Source organism: Chamaea fasciata, unplaced genomic scaffold (assembly GCF_029207755.1).
Source record: "Chamaea fasciata isolate MVZ Bird 193981 ecotype frontalis unplaced genomic scaffold, bChaFas1.0.hap1 SCAF_4, whole genome shotgun sequence".
NCBI lineage: Eukaryota > Metazoa > Chordata > Aves > Passeriformes > Sylviidae > Chamaea > Chamaea fasciata.
In genome coordinates this window covers 39,540,438-39,564,731 of record NW_027094089.1, presented here as the reverse complement: position 1 = coordinate 39,564,731, position 24,294 = coordinate 39,540,438, and the positions used below count along the sequence as shown (strand labels likewise).

Here is a 24,294-nt window from a genome sequence, read left to right as displayed (position 1 = left end):
AAACATGCAGTACACCTTTCATTTGGATATTCAGAAGAAAACCCCCAAAGGATTCAGGACTGTATCTATTTCTTAGATTATTATTAGCAGTGCATTCCTAAGACCTCATTCAGCAGAAAATTATTTTATATATAAGATGCAAATATGTTTATAACTTCTTTTTCTAAGTCCTTGATTTCTTTGTGAACTATTTTACCCAGACTTTCCAGTGGGAAGGCAACCACAGAACTCATAAAAATGTGCTTTACCTTTAATTACAGCTTATAATGAAAACCAATATGATAATGAATCATATATAATATACTGGAAATTGTTTTCCAAGTCAATCATCTACATTATTCTCTAACCAGCTGGCAAATTTGCTTAGTAGTTTTCTCCTTTCAATATTTTCAAGCTTTGCAGATTCCAGTAGCATAGTAACAGCCTCTCTTTCATCCTCTTCCAAAGTAGCATTATAAAAAACCTGCAACTGAAGAAGTAAACACATGAGCTTAGTTCACATGTAACTTCACTTGCTGCAGGCACCTGTGTGCCTGGCAGGTGCTTTAGACAGAAGTGCACAGAAAAGGGACAGGTGACTGAGGCTAAAGAGGGGTGGGGCAAGGTTACTGATTTACACTAACTGGGAAATCTCCTTACGTATCAAGAATTGCCCTTTTGCTTTTCCTCTAAAACTCGTTTCAAATGCAGCCAGCTTTACTGGTACTGGTGGTACCACACTGTCTAGGACTAGCTGGGTAGAAGAATCCTCTTGTGCTGCCTGTTCTACAATCACAGAACAAAAAATCCTTCTCATCAGTCTACAAGGCAAAAGACAAGAGAGGACTGAAGAATAGTAAATAAATATTTTTGGGAAGCAGTGATTGAACAATATGAGAAATTAAACAGATGTCAGTATGAAAACCCAACAGGCCAGCAGCACAATATTGGTACATTTTCAGTAGATATGGCAGAGGTTGTCTCTACAGACAGATTTTATTGAGGAAAATGAGACAGTTTTGATAGAATTTGAGGGCACTCTGCTCCAAACATGAAGGTTTGGAAGACATCAACATTGTGCTCAACGATTTCTTTGAAGAAGAAAAACTTGTGTTTACAAACTGGCAATGACGTTGAGACTAAATGCTTCTCTGGTTTACATCTTGGATCTGTACGTCTGCTTTGACAAATCTTCCCATGACTTTTAGTACATCATGCAATAATTCATGCCCATATCTGTAAAACTGAGATAAAGGTCCATCAAGTACCACATTAGCAAATATACTAAATTTCATCTGATTTGAAAACACTCACACTATTTAGTGAGTATTTACTATGCTGCAAATACCAACTAAGCTGAAGTTTGTAACTATGGACGGTTTTCCTTCTTTTAAAGAACTACCATTAGTATTCAATTTAGACATTTGAGCTGCATGACAAAAAATAATTACCCTTCATTTTCATTTCCCAGTAAGATATGGTATTTATACTTTGGTAATGTGAATTCTTTGCATGAAACAGATAATCTCTCTAAGCCCATACAGCCAAAAAGGCTAACCAGTAATACATCTGACAAGCTGGGGTACCTGTTGATGTCTTGAGGGTGGCATATAAACACTTGCACTACTCTTTTAGTTTGAAAATAAGGGGGCAACTTCCCAGAAAATTTCACATCAATTTAGAACACAGAAAAGCTCTGTAACGGAACAAGTTGATATGACCCAAATCTGCTAAAATCTGCCTTTTCTAGTGTTAGCAATAATTTACACATTTTAATGCTCCTAAATGACTGATTTTGGTTATGCTGCCACTAATGGATCACAATGGCCTCTTCTGCCATCAAAAGCAGCTGCAATGTACTCTGACATAGCTCTGCTGCTTTTCACAATTGCCAAGGAGAGAGGGAGTCTTCAAACAGATATCAAAATACTTGGTTTGCTCAAAACACATAGCCCAAGCTCACCTGCAGTTTCCCTACAACAGTGCAGGTAGGCTGGTGATGGGTTAAGATCTAAGTCAGGGAATAACACTGTAGTTGGTCCTAGCAGCTCTTGCGTGTCTGTATGCTCTAACAGCCTACCTCTTCATACTCTCTTTGGGAAAAAGGTGAGGATTTTACTTCAGCATTTTACACCCACAATTTACAGCATTTACACCCACTTGTAAAATCCTAGTGGTTAAACCTGCTTCTAGAGTCAGAAATCCCAGGAGTACTTAAAAGCACAGAAACAGTCATGAGCAGACTGATTTTTAAAGTCTTGTGTGTTTGATGAGCTATTCTTTGGCATTAAACCCTGATCAGAACTGAATCCTCTGAAAACTCTGCTCTGCATACTTAATTGAATCAGACATTACAAATAGCCATCACTGGAAGTAAAACCTACATCTGAATTTTACAGCTCAAACATAAAGATAGAGGAAGAAGCCTAAGAGTCACAGAAATTAAAGAAAGCCAAAACTTGTTGCTTACCCTTGACTTAAAAGTGGCCAATTTTCTGTAACAAATTCCCAGGCTATACAGTGCCCAATATCCTTAGTCACTACATGTGAGATGATGACTGAAGTACGATTGGAAGAAAACAATGAGTCACTGAGTCCATATTGCAAGTATCTGTTAGAAAAGCAGGAAAGAAACGAACCTGTCACTTGTTCTTTTACAACAGAAATATACAATATTGCAATATGGAAATATAATCCAGTTCACAAAAATTCCTATCTCAACAAATATCAGCATGTGGAAGGTTATACCAAAGTTTGTGTCACTCTGAGCTGTGTATTCAGCTTGGGTTTTGTCCTTAACGTTACTACTTGCACACTGACTCTTAGTAAAGTGAGGGTGTTGAATATAAAATAGACATAGAGAGATGTGTTTCTTATCTTTGCATCAGACAGACAACTGCTTCTACCAAACAAGCTTGTGGAAGGGCAGACTCTCCTCACCATCAGGCAATTCATTTCCCTGTGACTCAGATGGAGCCTACAGAGTACGCTGGCAGTGAGACAATTTTACACAAAAACGACCTGTTTATAGGGTCCCCTGTAACAAGATTCAATAATGTTTTCGTGAGGACTAAGGCAGGATTTCAGAAGTATTTCAAGAAGTGTTGTCTAATGATGTCAGTGACAGTGAATGCCTGAACATCTTGAAAAGTAATTATTCTCTTTGTTGCCTCAATGTTTTACCTTGCATGCTCCTACTTCCAAATGAACCCTTGTATTTTCTCATAGGGTCTTGCAGGCAGCTGCTTTATGGATAGAATAGTTGAGCTGGGTTTCTCCCCTTTGCATGCCACCACTACGCCTACCATAATGGACAAAGAATTGTTAGGGCCAGGAAAAGCACATCTTAACATTCTTCACCCCAAAACACTTCCTGGGTGGCAATTCAAAAAACAGATTAGCTTATCAGCTACAAAAGTACATGGAGTAAAAAGCTCATCACAACTGCCACGTATCAGGGAATGGTGCTAGCCCGCCCAAGAAAAAGGCAATAAAGGATTGTACTTTAAGAGGGAAATTAGTACAGCTTGTTGGGCGTCTCTTTGCAACATTTCTTGTCTTATTCTCAGTCATATTTTTCTGTCTTCCCAAATGACCACTGGAGCAAGTGGCTGAAAGGACTGAAATGCTGCTTGCACACCTTTAGACCCATGGAGTTTATGTGAATGTTTAGATGATAATTCTTTTGACCATCACTGCCAAAATTCCATCCCTTAATAAATGCTTCAAGTAATACAAACATGACTGATTAGAGAATTTAACATCTTTTTACTGACAAAGACACAAATGCCAGTAAAAGAAAATAAACACAGTGTTCTAAACTGTGCTCTGGACACATTTGGACAAGGCTCTTTGATATATATCTTAACTTTTTGGTTGGCCCACATGGAGTCAGGACTTAAGACCTTATGACCCACATGTTGTCTTTGCAGAAGGATTGTATATCACATGCCTCTGTGGCAGGTAAACTTCCATCAGCTTTGCATAGTAAAGTATATTTGTTATTATATACTTCTACATACACAAATATATACTTTGATCAAAGTCACCTGTAAAGTAACCATGACTCTTTGGCACAGCTCATGGCATAGAGCAGGATGTCGTCATCTTCCTCAATGGAGTCAGTATGGTTGTACATTTCCCATGCAAAATTCCATTCTTTATCACTTCCCACTGCAACACCATAGCAGCAGACTGTTCTTCTAATTAAAAAGGGAATTCTGCAAGGTAAAATATGATTTAAAGGTATTGTACTGTTGTAGAGGCAAACCCTGTTGTTAATGCATAACTGAAATCAAATGTTCATTTACAGTTAAAAGATACACCACAATGGAAATACAAAATAGCACTGTAAATAAGGATAGGAAATCTGATTGTTTTATTTATGATTTAAGCATTTAAAAAGCATGCAGTTTAAAGGAAACAAAAACCCCCAACATTTTTAGAGCAATTGGACCAGACTATATTGGGTACATACAGTGCCAATGCCAATGTTCCCCATCACAGCCTAGGAAATGGATCACAACATTAAAGAGTGCATTAATGTATGTATGCATCATCCCAGACAAGCCTTTTCTAAGTTTCTTTAGTGAATGCATCCAGCAGGAAGAGCCATTTGCAGCACAGAAGGAAACAGAAGAGACAGTTTTCCAAGCAACAGGCAGCCTCCTATTACTCCCACCCCAGGGAAGACTCTTCAACATGGCAATGAATTTCATAACAGAAACTAAATGCAAACATTACCAGTATAATGCTCCATATGCAAAGACTGAACTGGAAGTTTCTCCTGTAGCAAGGATGAGTCCCTGACATTAAGACATTGTAAACACTTTCCAGTGATAGCAATTTTCTATTATGCAGGCTATCTGAAAATAGTTTCAACTAATGGTATTTTGGACTAATTCTCTTCAGAAGAATGGGTCCTGTTGCTACAAACAAAACTTTTGACTTCCTTACTGTTAGTCTGCTTATTATTACATTAAGCCAATACTGTAAGTGTAGCTGTAAAAATAATCCACCCTTTGATCAGGGGATTTACTTGGAAAAACAGATAAGTTTTTGGTCAGAAAAAACAGTCTTCAGGCCCAAAACTGGAAACAGCAAATTCAAATTTAAATACAATTTGAGAAAAAAATCCTGAGTTTCAGCAGACTATCCTGGAGAAAATGAGAATGATGCCAACAGAGTTAGTCAGTCAGGAGGAAGGATACAAGACATCAATCTTTAGAGTACAAGGTAGAGTAAAGGAAGTTATAAATTTTGGAAACAAAGGACTAGTAGGAAAGAGGGAGAGAGTTGGGTGTTTTACATGACAGACATCACTTTTTAGTGAAAAGACAAGATGTAGAGATTGTGGCAGTTCTGTTGCAGGTGGGGGATTTCACTGTCATACTAACAGAAAGCATGGGCATGTTCTGTGTTTACTAGAAAAATTAGTTTGGATTCATTTACCTAGATATTTGTCGGGACATAAGGGATTTGCCACCATTTCCCCCAATGACATGTAGAGTAGTTACGTCAGGATAAAGTATTGTCTTGGAGGAATCCTACTCTGACAGATTTGAGTTACAGGGTCTAGTATTTTGTTTAATAATCTTTTCATAATGTTGCAGTAAGAAGTCATGGTAAGATGATAACGGGGTAAAGTTATTTTGGACAAAGTACAGCTATTTATTTTGCTACTGAAGCTGTTCCAGTAGTTGAAAGAAAACATTACTTAATAAGTAAAGTTGTTTTGTGTCAATAGACAAGTTTTGTGTATCATTTGGCTGCAGCTCTGATGTGCAACATTCGAGGCAGGCTGGATGGGCAGCCTACTGTGGGGCAATGGTTTGCTGGCTGGAGACATCTATGGTGGCCCTGAAGTGGTTTGTGTTGTGTAGTTCCTAGAGGGTGTCCAGTATGATCCAGAGGGACTTCGGAGCTTGAGGCTATATTAAGTGAGGGGTGTGACTTATTCATCTTGATGTTTTTCCTGGGAGTGGCTGTGTGATTTGACATTACTGGCCTGCCAGGATCCCTCATTTCTGGATCTTGGAGAAGATGCAAAAAGCTACTGGAAAAGAGGGCAGGTTATTTTACATTGTTTTTTTGGAACCAATCCAGAAATGACATGGTGATTTCTTAACTTCTGAGGGTAGCAGCAGTATATATGAATCTTTAGTAAAAAAGTAAAATGGACAGAAATGCTGTCCCTCCCCCTAGGCTAGTTTCCTTCTTTCAAAAGACGAGCCAGTAACAGCACCTAAGAGAATACATTAATTTAGCAAGCTTCACTACACTTTTATAATGGAAAAAAGTGTAAAACTGAGAAACTGGCTGGGGATTACAGCTCTAGCTGTTTCCACAAAACAGATTTAAATGCACTGTATCCAGACCAGTTGTGTTCTGCCAGGAACAGTTTGGAAACGTTCAGCTGAAAGTTGATCACCCAGTCTGAAACTGAAATGCATTATTTCATTCCACAGATGTGAGAATCCTTCTGGGTTCCACCCGTGGCAAAACAGCTGTAGTGTGCTGTTATGAATTTGCTCTCAGCATGGAGAACATTAAGAGCATCTAAAGGGATTAGTCTGTGAAATGTGGGTCAAAATTGTATTGTGTCTGTTTCCTTTCCTACCCAGCATGTGTAAAGTCTCTTCATTAACTGCATGGGAACAGTGATCTGCCGCTTGAAACCTAAGAAGTGTTCTATCTTCTTTGGGGTTTTCTTCTTAAAACATGATCATTTTTTCACTTAACCATATTCAGAATTTTATTTTTTCCACACATATAGCCCAGTAAAACCCATTTGAACTTTTTCCAGTGCCAAGAAGAACAGCAAAATTAATATTCTTCATCAAATCTAAAACCCAATCAGCTAATATATTTCACAGACTTTTCAGCTATTCAAATCAAACAAGGTATGTAGTATTCCATCACCTCGAATGTTATTAGTAGGGAAAGATGACTATTTTGAAAACAGACTGACAACTCAGCACAGTATTATTGCTTTTAGTGTGGAATTACAAGAATATTCTCTCTAGAATATAACAAAATGTGTGTAGGCTATTTAATTTTTTCAGTCTAACTTCAAAACTCAGTTTGGCTTTTATAAGGATGATCACTGTTATAAATGATCAGAGCCAATTTCCAAAATCAAAGATTTATTTAACAAATTTGAAAAGCAATTTTGGAAAACACCACGATAAACTCGGACAACATTGATCAAATGCTGGGTGGACAATCCGGGAGCAGCAAAGGGTGCGTCTCTGGAGTATTGCCCACACATTCAGGGTCTCAGGGTAGGTGTTTTATACCATTTTTCTACCCTGAGGCATAAACAAGACGGTAACAAAGAACCCGAAGAACATGACATCATGTATATAACATAATCATTGAAATGGCTGGTGTTCGCAAGGGATATCTGAAAGAGTTTCCTGAGAAATTGAAAAGACGTCTGAATGAAAAGTCTCTGAATCTTCTGTCAGAAGGTTTCTGCCGCCCTCCGCCCAGATTGGTATCGGATCTCCTGGTGAACTGTGAAGATGTGGTCAGCCCATGCTTAATGGGTCGTTTCCCGGTTATCTCTCTGGCAGATGTCGAGGTAACACCTTTGGACTAAGAAAAGACTGTGGAATGTAAAGAGATGCCCTGGAACTGTTTCCAGGAATTCAGGGTTTTTACATCCCACTGCAAAGTTTAATACACACAATTTTTGGATACACAAATTTAATACAGTATATCTATTACAATCACTATAAAGCTATTTTAGAAAATTCAAATATAATAGTACAAGTTCAGTTTACTTAGCCAACAACATATATCAACATATATCAAATAAAACCAAAATCAAAAATATTTATCACAACTACAGCAAATAAAAATAAACTTTAAATATTCACTCACCAGTGCAAACACTATTTGACTATTGCATAGAAAGACATCAGAAGAAAGAGGGAGGAAAAGAGAATAAGAATTTCAATACATTGTAATTTTTTTTTTAAACGATGCAATACTTAAATACAGAAAGTCTCTTCCTGGTAGAGTCCAGAGTCCATTTTCACAGACCAGACCCCTGGCCACTAGACGCCAGTACCAGCATAAGGACTGACAGCTGTTCCCAATACCTCTTTACATGAACACAGAACATGCAAAACACTTCAATGGGATCACTATGGGCCGATAGCTGTATCATGCAAACATCAACTTCATTCAGTGTTGTTAATAGAAGCTTAAAAGCTGCGCTGGTGTATGTGACAACCCCAAGGCTGTAGTACAGCAAAGGGACTGGGCCACAGGGGATATTAGCACTATCAGGAGGTTCACCTGTTACATGGCTAACCAGGTTTCGGTCTTCATGGCAAAATCTGCAACCACCAGCCTGTAAAGTGTATGTAAAACGCAGGAATTATGAAATTACCATAAAGCTGGGATTTGAGGAAGAGGGGGAGGTTGGGCTGACATAGCTGTCTTAAAATCTGTCATTCTGTCAAGAAATAAGAGCTGTGTACAGAGGCATTTCTCAGTCTGTCTCCCCTTGTTAACAGCCTTTTAACTTTCCACCTCCCTTAGACATGCACACCTCTAAGAGCAGATCACCATACTTACTTGTACTCAGGGTTGCTCCTCCACTTAGCATACAGTTCAGATGACAGGTCCAAACAGTCTTGGAGGCTCAGCCAGCACGCTGTTCCATACAGTCTTGAAGGGAAGTTAAAACATAAGAATAAGAGATATATATACACCACATTTGGAGTACTTGAACTGTGCCTGACCACCACAGTTTCAGAACATGCCATTAACCCACAAGAACCTCTACCAGGAACAACTGAGTTTTAATAAAATAATTAAACAAACAATAATGGTCTCCAGACATTAATATTAGTGGATATTAGCGAGGCAACTAATATTATGGTTTTTGTACTTTTTTGTGTGGTTTATATCCGTCTTGGAAGTTTTAAGGTTTTGGTTGCATCTAGTCCAAATCACTCTGATTAAACCTGTGGCTGCAGTGGCCTTGCAAAATGAAGTATTTTCATGTTTTTTTATTAATTGTTCCAAAAATCATATCTTAAATTCATTGCCGTCAGTTTTTCTTCAACTAGCAGCAGCCTGTTGAGCCGGTTCTGTCAAACAAGAGCTACCACCAAGATCCTTAAACTATCATCCTTCATGGTCCTATTCTGATACAGCAGTTTCACTGGAGATGTGACCATAAAGAATACACACTTACAGGACAGTAAAATAACAGTTCAGTTACATTCACATTAGTTAGAGAAGTATTCCTGTATCTTGTATTTAAATTTACATAAAGAAACTGCGAAGTATCAGATCCAATCACAGCAGAAAAAACTCTTAAGAAAAGCAGAATTCTTACTGGGCAAAATAGTCATCTTCCAAAGCATCAACATTTTCCCAAATAAAACATGCATAATAATGGTATATTGGCAACATTCTCTTTAAAAGGTATTTCTTTTAAAAGAAGGGAAAGAAAAAAATTCTTTCATTTCATACAAGTTTTTATTTTCCTTAAGATTTTTTATTAAGATTTATCCTAAAATTTTACCACTATTAATGTCTTGAAAACACAGGACATTAAATAAAATATAAACTAGGTCTAAAATGCAGTATATCTGTACTTCAATTCAAAAAGGCACATTAACATTTCACATCACTAGGACCTTTGAACTTGTTATGAAAGAAAACAAATTCACAGAAAAATAGGAAAAAACCCTTCTCAATTGGAAATACTTTTTTCTTCTCACTTATTTTAACATAGCTTTAATTTTTACAACTTAAGAGAACTATTACTGTGGGATTGTAAAGATTTCATACAAGTGAAATCTTCAAATAGAAGTCAAGGAAATAAATGTGACAGTAGTATCTCAAGCAAGTCAGATATGGGAGAGAAAAATTTAATTTAGAATCTAAACACAATTCCTTCTTTCATTCCATGAAGGTGAATGCAAAGCAGCATGAAGCACAGAGCACAAATATACTATATGCCTTTTATACATAGCAGTGTTGGTCTTTTCACTTACTACTCACTGATAGTTCTATTTTCCAGATTCACAGTTTCAAAAAACCAAGAATGAAGCTTAATGTAAAAAGAATGTGACCATATTTCTGCTTTTCAATATGAATCAACTCAAGATTCAATGAGACGTATCACTGACTAATATGTATAATTAAGTACATCCTCCTATTTAAAAAAACCAAACTTGATAATCAAGACATGCAAAAGGAATCACAAGCACTCTGACTCAGTCACCACTACATCCTTGAGAATTTAGGAAGCTCTAATTTTAGGTCAATGTATTTCCATGGTCTAACATCTTTGATAACTAAGAAAATGGTCATACCTTTAAAAGTGGACATACTTCATGGTTCTTCAGTGTCCTTTCCAAATTATCAGGTATTAGGTTTAACAATACCACATTCCATACAAAGAGTTCATCTTCTCTGGCAAGGTGTTTTGTTACTTCAAGTGCTGTTTCAATTGGAACATATCCAAAGCTATGTAAAAACAAAACAAAACAAAAAAGCACCCATACATTTTAGCATACTTATTCACATTAATTATCTACCACATATATCAGTTTATTAAACAGGTAATAAAATATCTGGATTCTGTGTGGAAAGTTGTAGCAGATATGGACTATAATTGAATCATCCAGACTGGGCCTCATCCTGAGGCCTGTCTAGGTTGTGGCGCAGATAGAAATTAGTGCCAAGTGTGTGTCGCATTTAGAAATTTTCATTTAAGGTGTTGCAGGGGTCAAAGGGTTTCATAGTAGTTAACAATTATAGTAACTGGTGTGGACATAATAGCTACCTTAAACAGTTTATTAAACAATACGTGTTTGCATTCTTCCCTGTGCCATGTACCAATGAGAATGTAGCTGTAAGTGCAAACAATATAGAGTGTATAAAACCTGCCATCTTACACAGAATAAAGGAGAAACGTAGCAGTAATCATATTGATCGGAGCTGCGTTTGCTCTGCTGACTCCTTTCATTATTTCAGGGTTCTTCTGCGACTTCGGAAAGTAACCTAGAAAAGGCACTGAAAAAATACAAGAAACATAAACAACCGGTGATTTTAGGAGCTGAACTCTCAAAATATCTATTAAGAAGCATTGCGCCACTATCAAGCAATAGCCAATCATGGCAGTAAGCACAGCAGCATGCACACAGTATCTGCTTGTGTCTGCAGGGTATAGTACAAACACATTAACAGGATGTGTCTTTCCCATTGGAAAAAAAATTAAGCAGAAAAGCACTGTTTTAGTTATGATACAACTTTATTTTTATTATGAAAATACTTACTTTCATTACATGTTCTTTTGTGTAATACTGTAAAAACCAAAACATTTAATTCACATGCACACTATTTGTGACATTTACTACTTCAGCATGGCATTTCTGTCCCTCGGTGTGGAACAAGCATGGAATTAATTTTTCCATAACAAAATTCCAATTCAAGCCCTTCTCCTCCAGAAAAAAAAAAATTGTACTTACGTAGTAGCACAGTTCTGTACTTCACAGTTACATTCCTTGTTAGCTACTAGTTTTGAGCTCTCTTATGAAAAAAGGACATTTTTATGGGAGAAGGAATAGGAATTTTTACTTCCTCCTCTCAGAGGTACTTCCAGAGGCCCTGAAGCAGGGCACTGTTCTTTGGCCACCTCGTCCCTGAGGTCCCTCATCATAGGGACACCCTCATCATAGGTATCTGATGCTTTTGTTACCTCTGGTACATGTGAGGTACAGATACACTTAATGCTTCTCAGCTCTGTACACCACTGCTGACCTCTTTCGCACCATGGACCTGAACAAGCAAGTCATGACTCAGCAAGAGAAATTAAAGAGGTTTTGAGTGATGCAGCGCAGCACAGCACAGCTGAGATAGCCCAGAATAAATGAAGGAAGATTCAGAATCTTCATTTGGAATATTTTTTCCATTAAAACAAATACAGGTTAATCCCTGAAGAACTCATGGCCACTATTTAAAATAAGTTCCTTGGAGCTGGAACAAAAGAAATTTTGAAGTACTGGCAAAAGAAGGGATTAAATAATTCCCCCACCATTTTGTCAAAGCAGTAATTCTTAGGAGGCACACATGGGTAGGAATGAAGGAAGCAGAAGTAGAAATCTTCAGTGCAATCGTAATGTTTAATCAATTTCTGTAACATTTTGGAAACATACTTACTCTGTCAGTGCAAAAACATCACAGCTGGAACCTGCTGACAGCGGGAGTAGCTAGCAGAAAGCATTCGTGTAGTGTTAGTCAATTTCAACGTGTCATTGAGAGTTTACAAAAAGCTTACCATGTTTCAGAAGGATCCCTAACAGGTTTTTGAAATAAAAACAGCCTACAAAAGATTGAAAAATGGATCCTGAATTTTAAACTGAAATGATTTATGTGCTTTAAGAGATGTTTTTATATACCTGTTCACAGAGCTACATAATATAATTATATGTTATGTTGTACATAAACACATAACTGTGGTACATTAACCAGAGAATTTCAAAACCCCTCTTACTCGGATATTGTAATTAAAATTAAAACATGGAAATGCCACATTTCGTAAAAATATCCTAGTTACACAATTTTGGTACAGTTTTTCCTTTTGAGGTTTAAATGCAGAATCTGTACTCAGTGCAGAGCAGAGTGTCTAGCACAACCATGAAATAAATGACTGAGGCACAGCCGTGGGTGTGCCTCTGCCTATAGCTCAGGCTCCTGTGGCAGGAGAGCTGTCCTCCTTGTCTCCTCCCTGTTCCACGTCCCTGCAGTTTGGTCACTGCTTGAGCAAACATTTCCTCTGGCCGCTGGAAGTGTAAAGCAGGGCAGAAATGCAAAGCTCAGCACACGAGGCTGAAAGCAGACAGAGGTCAGGTGGCTTGGGCTGACACCCACCAGCGAGGAATGTGAAGCAGGGTGGAAGCCGCATATTCTTGTTCCACCTCTTGATGCCAAGAAATATTGTATACAGTGTGACCACAAGGAACAGATGGTTTTGCACAACTGCTGCCAAGAGCACTTCCTACCAGGAAGCATTACCACAAAGTACGGATGGTTTGACCACAGTGCCACCCACTGCACTTTGCACTATTGCAGTTAGTTAATAAGGCATAGAATGCACCCTGATTTTGTTCACGACTGGGGATTGTGAGAATTTGACACAAAATTGTAGGCACAGATCGATGTGTCTGTCCTCCTCACCCTTCCCAGAAGGGATTGCCTTATGGTAAGGCTTACGTCCTTGGCCATCCTGAATGTTTTAACTCGAGAAATTAGGCTTGTGATTGCAGTCCTATTGTTAAAACTATCAATAGCTGTTCTGCAGTTAATGCACTTGTCACTATTAATACAAGATCACTACTTTGTTGTCTTTAATAGCCCATGCTACTCTTGAACCTGTCTTGCTTGAATGTGACAAAACCTATAGTTAATAGACTATTCCTGCACCTCCTGTCTCGTCCATAGTTACATTTTTGCAACGCTGTATGGTGCCAAAAAAAATGGCCTCAAGTCAGCACACAGCCAATGTCCTGATAATGTAGATTCACCACGAAAGAAAGAAGCCTAGAAGAAATGAAGCCACTGTGCTGTAGGAAGGTTTAACATGCCCTGATCAGTCTTGTGTCCAGACTCTGTAGTGGAAGATTGCACTGATTACTATTAGGTTGAAAGGTTAAAGTTCCTCACCTTTGTTACCAAAACCAATGAGTTGACACTACTACTGAAGCCTCTGGCTCACTGTAGGATTAGGCAATACTGAAACCGTGCAACCCCATATACAGTCACTTTTGTTCTGTACCACTTTCACCTTCAGTTCAGGCTATGGCAAGTCAAAGGTCGGATGAAATCTACTCTAACTCACTGTCTAGAGAGGACTGAAAGAGCTCAAATAGAATTGATTGGAACTTCAAGGAAAATCATCCACAAAAATCCAAAACAAACAACAACAACAAAAAATCCAAACCAAAAAAAATCCACAAAACCCCAACCAACAAACCAATCGACCAACCAAAAAGCCCACAAAAAAAAAAAAGTCCGTTTTTCTGGTGTTTTTGGTTTTGTTTGTTTGGGGTTTTTCGTTTGTTTGTTTTGGGTTTTGTTTTGTTTTGTTTTGTTTTAATTCCACAAGCAGAAGCAGCATGGTTTGACAGAACTTGAAAATAAAAAAAATTTCTCACAATTTTACTTCTACATGGTTACTTTATACCAGCTAAAGCTCAGTCCCACATTCATACTGAAACCTCCTTGAGCCAGATTTAAAGAGAGCAGAAGAACCACAAGCTATTAATACAAATTTGAAGACAAAATGTCATGTAAAATTGTTTCTTGTGCTTATGTGAAATTGTTCAGGCCTGTCATCTTCCACTACAAAAAGCCAGTGACTTTCGTGTGGCAGTGGTGAGTTTGTCATTATTCCAGGTTTTCATCAATGTGATTCCAGGTAAAAACTGCATGAAAAAATACACGGAAAGAATCTGCTCATAAGCTTGAGAAAAGAAACATGATCTTACCTTTGGATCATTTTCAAACCAGCGTGCTAATCTCTTTAAGTTGATTTGGTCATAGTTCACTCTGTAGTATCCACTTAAATTTACATTTAGCAAGATCCAGTCATATTCTGACTCTGATATTTGCATTTCAGGAAAGGTTTCTGTAAAGTGGCATTAGAATGTATAATTTTGTTTTCCATGTACTGCTTCTTTTGCATTTACAAACAATGGATTTGGTGCTCCTCTGAGATGAGACACAAGTTTGAGGCTGGACTCAAAAAGAATCCCCAAAAAGCTCAGTGGATTTGAGATCTCTGCTCTGCACAACAAGCCAAGGATTCCTCAGGTACCGAGCACTGTGAGATTCTAAGGGTTAGGCTGAAGACCCACTTTGTTCCAGCCCTTCAGCTCAAAGGCAGCTGTGAGAGTTCAGAAAGTTTACCCAAGAATAAACTCTCAGAATGAGAAGCAATATCCTCCCATTCCTGCTGTAGGACATGGACCCACAGCTGCTTCCAGCTCCAAAACACAGGACCTCACAGAAGAACTGTTTAACTGCCAATATTCAGATAAATGCAGATCAAGAAAAAAAAAAAATACAACACTTAAATTTAACCAAGAGACAAGTAATCGAAAAAGCTTATTTTAAAAAAGATAGTCCCGTAGTCCTTTTGAGTTACATCACTCACTAACAGCTTCCTCCTGCAGTCCATCTCACCTATTAACATGTTCTTCCCTGACTGACTGCTCCTGACAGCCTACTGTGGGTTAAAGGAGCCAGTGCAGCCTTGAAGGCTCTAAGTTGCCTCATCAGAAGTATTCTGTTTACATGTCCTAATTTGGGAAGGCAAACTCTGTTAAGACAGTAAGTCAATACTGGTGAGCAGTCTACAGCCATCAGTGATTTACCCTAAACAGTGGACTCAGACTACAGCATTTGGACAGAACAAGTACTACAAGATTCATCCTGTATTTGGAGGAATATACATGCATTTTTTATTTTTTGCCTGTCTGTGTAGAGTCAGATTAATTATCACTCAAGCTATCTTGCTGCCTGAAAAAGAGAAGTAACTTCTAACCACTGCAATCAGAGGGTGGAGAGCTACAATATGCACACCATATTGAAGTTATGCTCTTAAGCATTCCACTGCATTAGTCTCTGCATCTTCTTTTGACTCGTCTAAAACCTGATGCATGGCAGACTTGCCAAAGCAAAATGATTTACACTATTCTATTCATTCTACAATTCTTTCTCAAAACAAAACAAACAAACAAACAAACAAACAAACAAACCACAAAAACCAAACCAAACAAACAAAAAAGGCAAAAAAAGCAATTGGAAAGCACTGAGCTGAGAAAGATTTTTTTTTTACTTGGCTGGAGATGCCCATAAAATAACTTTCTACTATAAGACTTTAAAACTTTAAAAATCCTATTCTTATGATAATTTCTTTTTAAAATTTAATTTGAATAAACAAATTAAATGCTGTTGAAAACATTAATTTTCTGTTGTTACAGATATTAATGTGTAACATTATTTGGGTCACTTCCCACAGCCAGTGTTAATTTTTTCAGTCTTCTATCTACTACTTGAGCTAATAATTTTCTGATATTTCACAGCTGAGATCCTGTCTATACTCAAAATCTGCCATTAACATCAATGAGATTTGTCAGGGGAAGAATTTTACAGGAGCATGAGGACCTAAACTTTGGATTTGTTATAAATTATAAAATAAAAATTTCTGTGGAAATCTCTACTGACGGTATGTGTTGTGCCATATTATTAAAAACTCAAGCTTACACTGAAGTTTGATGCAACATAGAAAAGAACATTATATAGATCTAATTGAAAATCCACCACTATTGTAACACAGAGTCATTACAATGGATAAACAAGAGATATTTATGTATTAAAGTTTTATCTCCCTATTCAATGCAAATATTTCCTCTCTTTTTAAAAGCCTTTGAAATGTTCTCATCAGTCTGGTTTTAGAATGTGCAAAAAATTACATCACTTACTGCTGCTTTTATCTAGCCAGGTTAAGGGTTGTGATGATCCATTTCTCATCCAAGAAATAGGAATAATCCAGATGTTACTTAACAAATAAAAGGATATTATTAAAATTCTTATATTTTAAAATCCTTCTTAGCTGATGCTAAACTACAGGGCAGATTAGTTCCATCTTACAAGAATATCCATTTACCTTCTGTCCTCTCTGATGCATGGAACTTCATCAGACAATGGTACTTCTGCTGGATCAGCATTTACCTTCTCCAAAACAGAGTTTTAGCATGGCTTTATACACTCATCCACTCTATACACTTTATACACTCATATCAAGAATATTGTTCAGTGTTATGTATTTCAATGCCATTTTCTTTCTGTTCTGTCTTTCCTTCTCCAGGCAGTAATTTTATTCTCCTCTCTTATTACACTTCACCCTATTTCTGGAGACCTTAAAGCTACTTTTTAGAACCACATCTACCAAAAAAGGTCCCAGGAAAGTAATACAACTGTCATTCCAACAGCTGTAATTTCTTTTCCGAGGGAATGAAAAACTCCTTTCTGGTAAAAGAGATGAAAACTTCAAACACCTGAAGAATTCTGTAACAAGGGTCCTGAGCTTTTTTTACTTTCACATGGTAATTTGTGCTTGCTAACTGTAAAGGACTGAGTTCACACTTGTGACTTGGAATTCTTTATCTGAGCTAACAAAGAATATTGAAGGGATTAATCCTTTGCAGTTCCTGGAGATTGAGAGCAAAGGAAACCCCATGGGTCTTGCCAAAATTCCTCTTGTCTGTCTGTATTACCAGCAATAATTTCCAAGAAAAAACTGCTTTGGATTTTGCTCTCCTTTACACCTTTTCCTCACATGAAAACTCATCTCATGGGCTCCATCCATGAACCCCAAAACTCATATCAACTGCTCCTTCATAAATGTTCAGACCCTAGCCAGGAGTTTCCAAAGTGGGTGACAAAAGGCAGATACTTCTATCATCATTTTCAGACGTCTATATAAGTTTACAAAAGCCCCAGGCACTTAGCAATGCTCACTGACAAGAAGTTAAAACTGTTGGTCAGGTATCAGCACTTTCTGAGAAAGGAGTCATTTATTTAAGTATTTAAATGCAACCCTTTTATCTTTGTCAGGCAGAAGAGACTGGGAATACGTGCACTGGAAAGAAGCTAAGCATGGTTCATCCAGGTCCCCAGTCTGTAGACCTGCGGGATGAGGAAAAAAGAAAATTCCAAGCAAAAGTCCTCCCTGCAACACACTCATCACCTATATCTGTCTTTATTATTACGTGGCTGGAAAAGTCACTATTCCAGAGGAAAGAAATTTTTCGGCAAAACAAGCAGAATTTGCAGAACTACTGCAAACTCCAGCAAAATCTCGAACAGATTTTACTTGACTGCTCATCACAAGAAAAAAAAAACAAAAGTTAAAAAATCAGATGGTCAAAACATAATGTTGTAACTGAAGCATTTCCGGTAAAAAACAGCATATAAATATACAATAAAAACACAAGCTAAACATACTTGTAAGAATCAATCATTCTATTGTTTTTATTAAAACATTGTTCCTGACTGATTGTTCCAACAGTTAGATTTAATGTTAAAACTGGAAATCCATTTTGGCATGTCCAGGAATCCATTATTTGCTTTCCAGGTGCTGGCAACTGAACTTCATCCTGTGCATCTACAATCTGAAAGAGAAGGAGAAATTAGAAATGCTTATGATGAACAGGTACTCACTGATACTGCTTCAGTGAATCTCTGGGAGTGTTTTTAACATAGTACAGAAAATAATGCTTAGCAACTTGCTGGCCTTTGACTCATGAAAAAAATCAATGTAAAAATGTCCAAGGTACCTTTTTGACATTCTAATAAAGACATAATACAAGCATAAGCCTTTCTCAGGAGTTATGAAATACTGAGATGACATTTTTCATTCTACAACCTGCTGCTAACCTTTCCCTTTTTAGTGTTAGTATATTTACACTTCTCTATGACTACGACAGACTTGATTATTTCATTTCATTCAGATAAAACTGATAGAACACAAATTTTTTAAGTGACATAATAAACAAACTTAATTAGTGAAGACAATTTGAAAAAGACATTAAGGTGGAGTCCCAATTAGTGTGAATTGGTACAGTCTTCACTGGCTTAAAACATGTGACAACCTTGCATATCCGAAATGCTACCACTCCCATTCTTTAGACAGAGTCTGCAACACAACAGAAGCCTTCTTTAGAGGACCAGGAAGGTGGATTTTTAAATAAATAACTTAATATTATCTTCTGTTTTCTTAGCCAGATCTCTGCCAAAACCATTTAAGGGTGAAATGTCTGAGCTACTGCCCTGGGTAAAGACTTCGTCAGATCTGTGACACACCAGCATCTTTGATCATGAAGCCCAAGCCAACACACAATCTGGTCTAGCAGACCCAAGCTCCAGAACAACAGGCTATGCAATTTCATGTATGCTTATGTAATTACCATGAAACCCAAAACTTTGCCTGGTCCTGATTTCCTATCTCATTTCTTTACTGCTTGTACTCAGTCCCACTGATCTCAGGTGCAGCAAAGCAGCCAAATAAACACTTGAGAAGACATTAGCTGAAAGAACCAGCAAAGCAAATTTTATGCAGGAGAAACACTGCACTACAGACAGCCACATCCCAATGCAGTCTTCTAGAAATAGTTTATGGCTTAAATTTGGACCGTGCCAAACACCAGAGAAAGAATACTAGAGACATAAAATGAGTACTATCTGGATGTGGGTCCAGAGATCATCTTGATTAGCATTTGAGAAGGAAAATTTTTTCAGATAGGACTGTGAGGAAACAAAGAGAAGCATCACAATTCATGGAGGTTCAATGAAAACCATTAGCAAGGCAAGCCATTTGTACAACTGACATTTTCAAATGTATTAATCAAGATGAAAGGGGTTGTTTTTCAAACTTACAGTAAGTGCTCTGATAAACAACTTTTCAGTCAGGAAACCAGAAAGCATGCAGGTTATAGAAGCCCCCTGGAGTAAAAAAAAAAAAGTATAAGAAAAAATTAATTATTATTGCAATTACTGTTGCAATATTTTTTAAAAAATTCCAGAGATGCTAGTTGATCTCTACCTGCACTTCATATTTCACAGAGGTTAAAAATGTTTTCACCATTTCCTTCATAGTCAAGTCAATTTGCAACACCCAATAAATTTGTGTATGCAGCAGAATCACGTTTGGAATAACAAAACAGTTTTGTTCAACAGTTCCTCCAAAACCTACCTTGTACCATTAGCTTAGAATCTGTGAGAAATGGGAAGAATTTTCCATTTTTTACCTTGCTGTATGTGATGTTGTCAAACACAAACATTAAAGAAAATGATGCTTTGATATTGTCTTCACTCTCTGACAGTGATCGAGCTATTTCACTGTCTTCCCTTAAGATAGGTTGTACAACATGAGCATAAAGGATTTTATCCTGCAAGAAGAAGACAAATCTAAGTGAGCTGAACAGAAGACATTAACTTTCTGGAGAGAATGAAGAGTATGGAATTAGCACTACTATGAATCATTTGTCTATAAGTGAACTCCCCCACTCCCTAACTTTCTCATTAAGTAAAGGAACCATATACCTGATCCTAACATTTTCTACATGTAACATCAGTGACCAGTGAAAATATAACATCTTCAAAGTACTGTGGGCTTGGGCCTGACAGTCAGTTACAGTGTAATCCTCAGGCAAAAATAAATCAACTATATTAAACAGCAAATGAATAAGTACTCAAAACTTGAAGTCTGTATTTCATTTACTTCTGTCATGAATATGACAGCACTTTTCTCCTAAATTTCCCGTTTCTTCTGCTGCAATCCTGAGCAATAACCTAAAACCTAAGCTACTGAAGGTACCAGGGTTTAGCTATGTGGCATTGCTGCTGTCACCTTGTGAGAAATATGGAAGGAAAATGGTTCCTCAGAAAATGTCTCTTGAGTAAACACCACCCGCCATGGTCAACAGCTCAGATAAGGGACTGCAGCACCTCTCATGTAAGAATAGGCTAAGAGAGCTGGAACTGCTCAGCCTGGGGAAGAGAGGGTTCAGAAGGATCTCATCAGTGTCTATACTTGAAGGAAAGCTGAGGAGAGGACAGAGCCAGGCTTTCCCAGTGGTGGCCAGTAACAGGATCAGAGGCAATGGGCACACACTGAAACACAGGAGGTTCTCTGAACACCAGGTGAGCTTTAGTGAATGTGAAAAGGAAATTGACAAACGGTGTTCAAACCTAGACAAATAAAAAGCACCCTGGAGTAACTGCCCAGACTTAAGGCCCTTCCTTTCTTCAGAAGCTGAAGGCACCATGTGCAGACATTTAAGATTGCACAGGCAAGGGCACCTCATCTCATGGCTGCAATTAGGAGCCCTTCCCATCTGTCTCTGAGTTCAACAATGGATGGAGTCTGATAATATGCTATGGGATTTATGCTTATTGCCATTTGGGCAGAATAGGAAGGAATTTTACCCTGCTGTTGGATTAACTATGTGCATTATATTTGTCTTATCTACAACCAGATATCCAGAGACCCAGTGTGGTACGCAGACTCAGAATGACCCAGCCTAATCTCTGCCTGGTAAAGATACCTGAGGACTAGGATAATTAGAAAAGAGCTTGGTAGGTGAGGAGGAAAACCATCAGCTACAACAGGACCCAGGAGAGAAATTAGGGTTTGCTACATGACAGATCTAGGGCAAAACACCCACTCCTTGCCACTGCAGAATGCCAGCTGTCCACCTGTCCTCTGCACCAGCTGTGGAGAGCAGAATATGATCACGGTGCATCCACAGATGGAGATCCACAAGGAAAAAATCAAGACCTACTGGTCTTTCTCCCAGAAGTGAAGTTTATAATAGCACTGTTTAATTAATTCTCATCTCCTGCACCTTCCTTTCCTTTGTACATGATGGAACTTTGCTAGTAAGTGTTTGTTTCACTTACCGATGAAAGCTTGGGTTCAACAAAGGTAGCTCACAGGTACTCAAAGTAAGATGCCAGGCCCTCATTAAGCCAGAGATCATTCCACCAGTTCATTGTAACCAGATTTCCAAACCACTTAAACTGAAAGAAAAACTATCTCAAAATCCTCTTGGAGTGCTGTTTTCATGATTTTTTGCAGGTTAAACACACATAGGCTGAAGTAACTTTATTTAATGTCTACATGTAAATTGAACAAAATGCTGAATGTTCCTTCAGATAGTGAAAATTCAGTAGAAAAATATGTACTTTAGAAAAAGTCAGAGGTTCAGGGCAGTTATTTTTAAATTGTTTCATCTACAATTTCATAACATGAGTGACAATCTCGGTGCATTACGTCATTCTTACAGAATATTTAATTTTAAACTCTTATAAATATAAATTTAATTTCTAAAATATCATATCAGGCTGTGATTAAAATTTGGGCATTTATCAAAAAGTACAAAATCATCTTTCCATGCTCTTAAAACAGTGAAATTGTCAGAGGAATGATACACAAAACTGGGGAAATAACTCTTTCCAAAACCAGCAAATCCCTCTCATGACAAGAACAAAACTTCCAAAACAGCTGCTGTATAAGCATATCTAGCATTTAATATTTAATAAAAAAACCTGATCATTTCTGGATTTACATTTTATTTGCTAATTCTTATAAAAGAGAACTACAAGTTTATTGTAAAATAGATTTTAGTTAAGCACTGACATTTATTTCATTGGCCTGCAGTAAAAACACTCTGCTTATTGGAAGGTCTGTGAAGTTGCAGACCTGGTCAGAAAGGCATAAATGTCTACTAGTCAAGTTAAGCTTCTTTTTGCTCATTTTATTAACTATGTGCAAATAGTTGTTGCTCTGGCAAATAATAGGAAATTAAACATTGTCAATAAGGAAGTGCAACTGAATTATCATTCCAAATCAAGTAAGAAAGCATTTGGAAATGTCTATGAAAGCTGGGCAAAGATGCAGTTCATAGCATGTTTATGTTAATTTTGTTCTGTTGTACTATGGGCTATGTCTTACAGAAAAACAAATACCTTTTGCAGTGTGTACATGCACTGCCACTACAAAAGTGTATTATATTGATGCACTCAGTATGAGCGTCCTAACAAAGTTTATTGTATAGAGAGTACTGTCATTCCTACATCCCTAGAGTATATTCTGTCATGGCACTCAAGTAGTCTGTAAAAAAAATCCAAGTGTCCCATTAACAGTTTTGTATCAATGAGTCCTTTACAATCAGCATGCAGTCTGTCAGACGATAGAACCTACTTTTAACACTGCTTCATCAGCAGAACATATGATCAAATAGGCTTCAAATGCTCTAGTGCTCACACCCCATACTGTTATGTGATTATTTTGCTTCTACCAATCAGTAACTGCACCACCACCAACCGAGAGGAAACAATGTCATAGGCAAATATCTGTACAGAATTTTTTACCACATAACTGGTGTCCACGTTCATGTGACACAAGGCAATCATTGCCTTCCTTCTTGTGAATTTGTTACTTAGGAAGTTCATCAATGATGCGTCTTGGAAAATCATTAGCCCCCAGTTTTCCATACCACCTGCTCCAAAATCAGGCAGTGCAACCAGATGTAAATTGATTCAAACAGACACACACACACAAAATGTTATCATAAACATTTTCACAAATAAAATGCTCACATGATTTTAATGCTCACACTGGCTAAGTACCCCACTGAAGGATACTACATTGTTGTGCATCTTTATGGTATTACAGCAACACTTGCAAATGATCACTTCTTGTAATGCTTTTCACCTGTGATGCTGTTCTTTCAGGAAGCCACATAATTAATTCCCACAAAGCCCACATCTGTATTGTATCTTCTACATACAAATGTTCTGAATGAAAATGGAGGTTAGAAGAGAATATATTCACTGCTCGCCGTCAGAAATCTTTCTCTGTGAGTTTCTCCTGTGTTTGGGTAAGATAACAATTACCTTTTCTTTCTGCCTAGCAACTGATAAAAAAAGAAATCTTGCTCTTTCAGATGGGTGAGCAGAGGTATCTTTTCCACCTTTGTTTTAAAGGTGCCTTAGAAATATCATCTCTTTATTTACATAGTAAGATTGTCACCTCTGTACTGCCCCTTCTGCCTTATGCACAGACATTAGTTTTCCAGTTCAAATATGAGAGCCAGACAAAATATTAGGGTCTCAAGGAAAGATATACTTTTTAAACTCAGCAGCAAAGATCAAAATTTGGAAAAGGTATATGGAACGTTTAGATGCAGCTGACCAAAAGAAAGCTGCAGTCCAAAAGCAAGACAATTAATGCAAGCATGGTGCTGAATCCCATCACAGGTAGGCCACATCTCAGCTGGGATTATTGCCTCCATCTTACAGCGAAGGAATTCCACTTTCGGTGAGACAGCTCTTATCCAGCCTTGGTCCAAGAGACCTCACTTACAATTGCATTAAAATCAGGTGTAGACAAAACCTGTCTTGATTTGGGAAGACAGGTATTTGCTAGGTGTTATAAATGATCAGAGCCAATTTCCAAAATCAAAGATTTATTTAACAAATTTGAAAAGCAATTTCAGAAAACGCCACGATAAATCAGGACAACATCGATCGAATGCTGGGTGGACAATCCGGGAGCAGCAAAGGGTGCTTCTCTGGAGTACTGCCCACACATTCAGGGTCTCAGGGTAGGTGTTTTATACCATTTTTCTACCCTGAGGCATAAACAAGACAGTAACAAAAAAAAACGAAGAATATGACATGAGGTACATAACACAATCATTGAAATGTCCGGTA

General features: G+C 37.7%; 1 protein-coding gene across 1 annotated transcript in view; it reads right to left on the bottom strand.

The window, feature by feature from the left end:
* Positions 1–322: 322 nt before the first annotated feature.
* Positions 323–24,294, bottom strand: part of LVRN (laeverin) — a 43,493-nt gene continuing 19,521 nt past the window's right edge. The window contains 19 exon segments of the mRNA XM_066182382.1: positions 323–469; positions 1,140–1,215; positions 2,450–2,590; positions 4,029–4,199; positions 8,569–8,661; positions 9,338–9,432; positions 10,323–10,476; positions 12,172–12,192; positions 12,194–12,221; position 13,189; positions 14,499–14,638; positions 16,497–16,573; positions 18,022–18,188; positions 19,255–19,320; positions 19,453–19,518; positions 19,824–19,964; positions 21,478–21,591; positions 22,642–22,669; positions 22,982–23,108. Coding sequence (XP_066038479.1) covers positions 323–469; positions 1,140–1,215; positions 2,450–2,590; positions 4,029–4,199; positions 8,569–8,661; positions 9,338–9,432; positions 10,323–10,476; positions 12,172–12,192; positions 12,194–12,221; position 13,189; positions 14,499–14,638; positions 16,497–16,573; positions 18,022–18,188; positions 19,255–19,320; positions 19,453–19,518; positions 19,824–19,964; positions 21,478–21,591; positions 22,642–22,669; positions 22,982–23,108 — 1,853 coding nt within the window.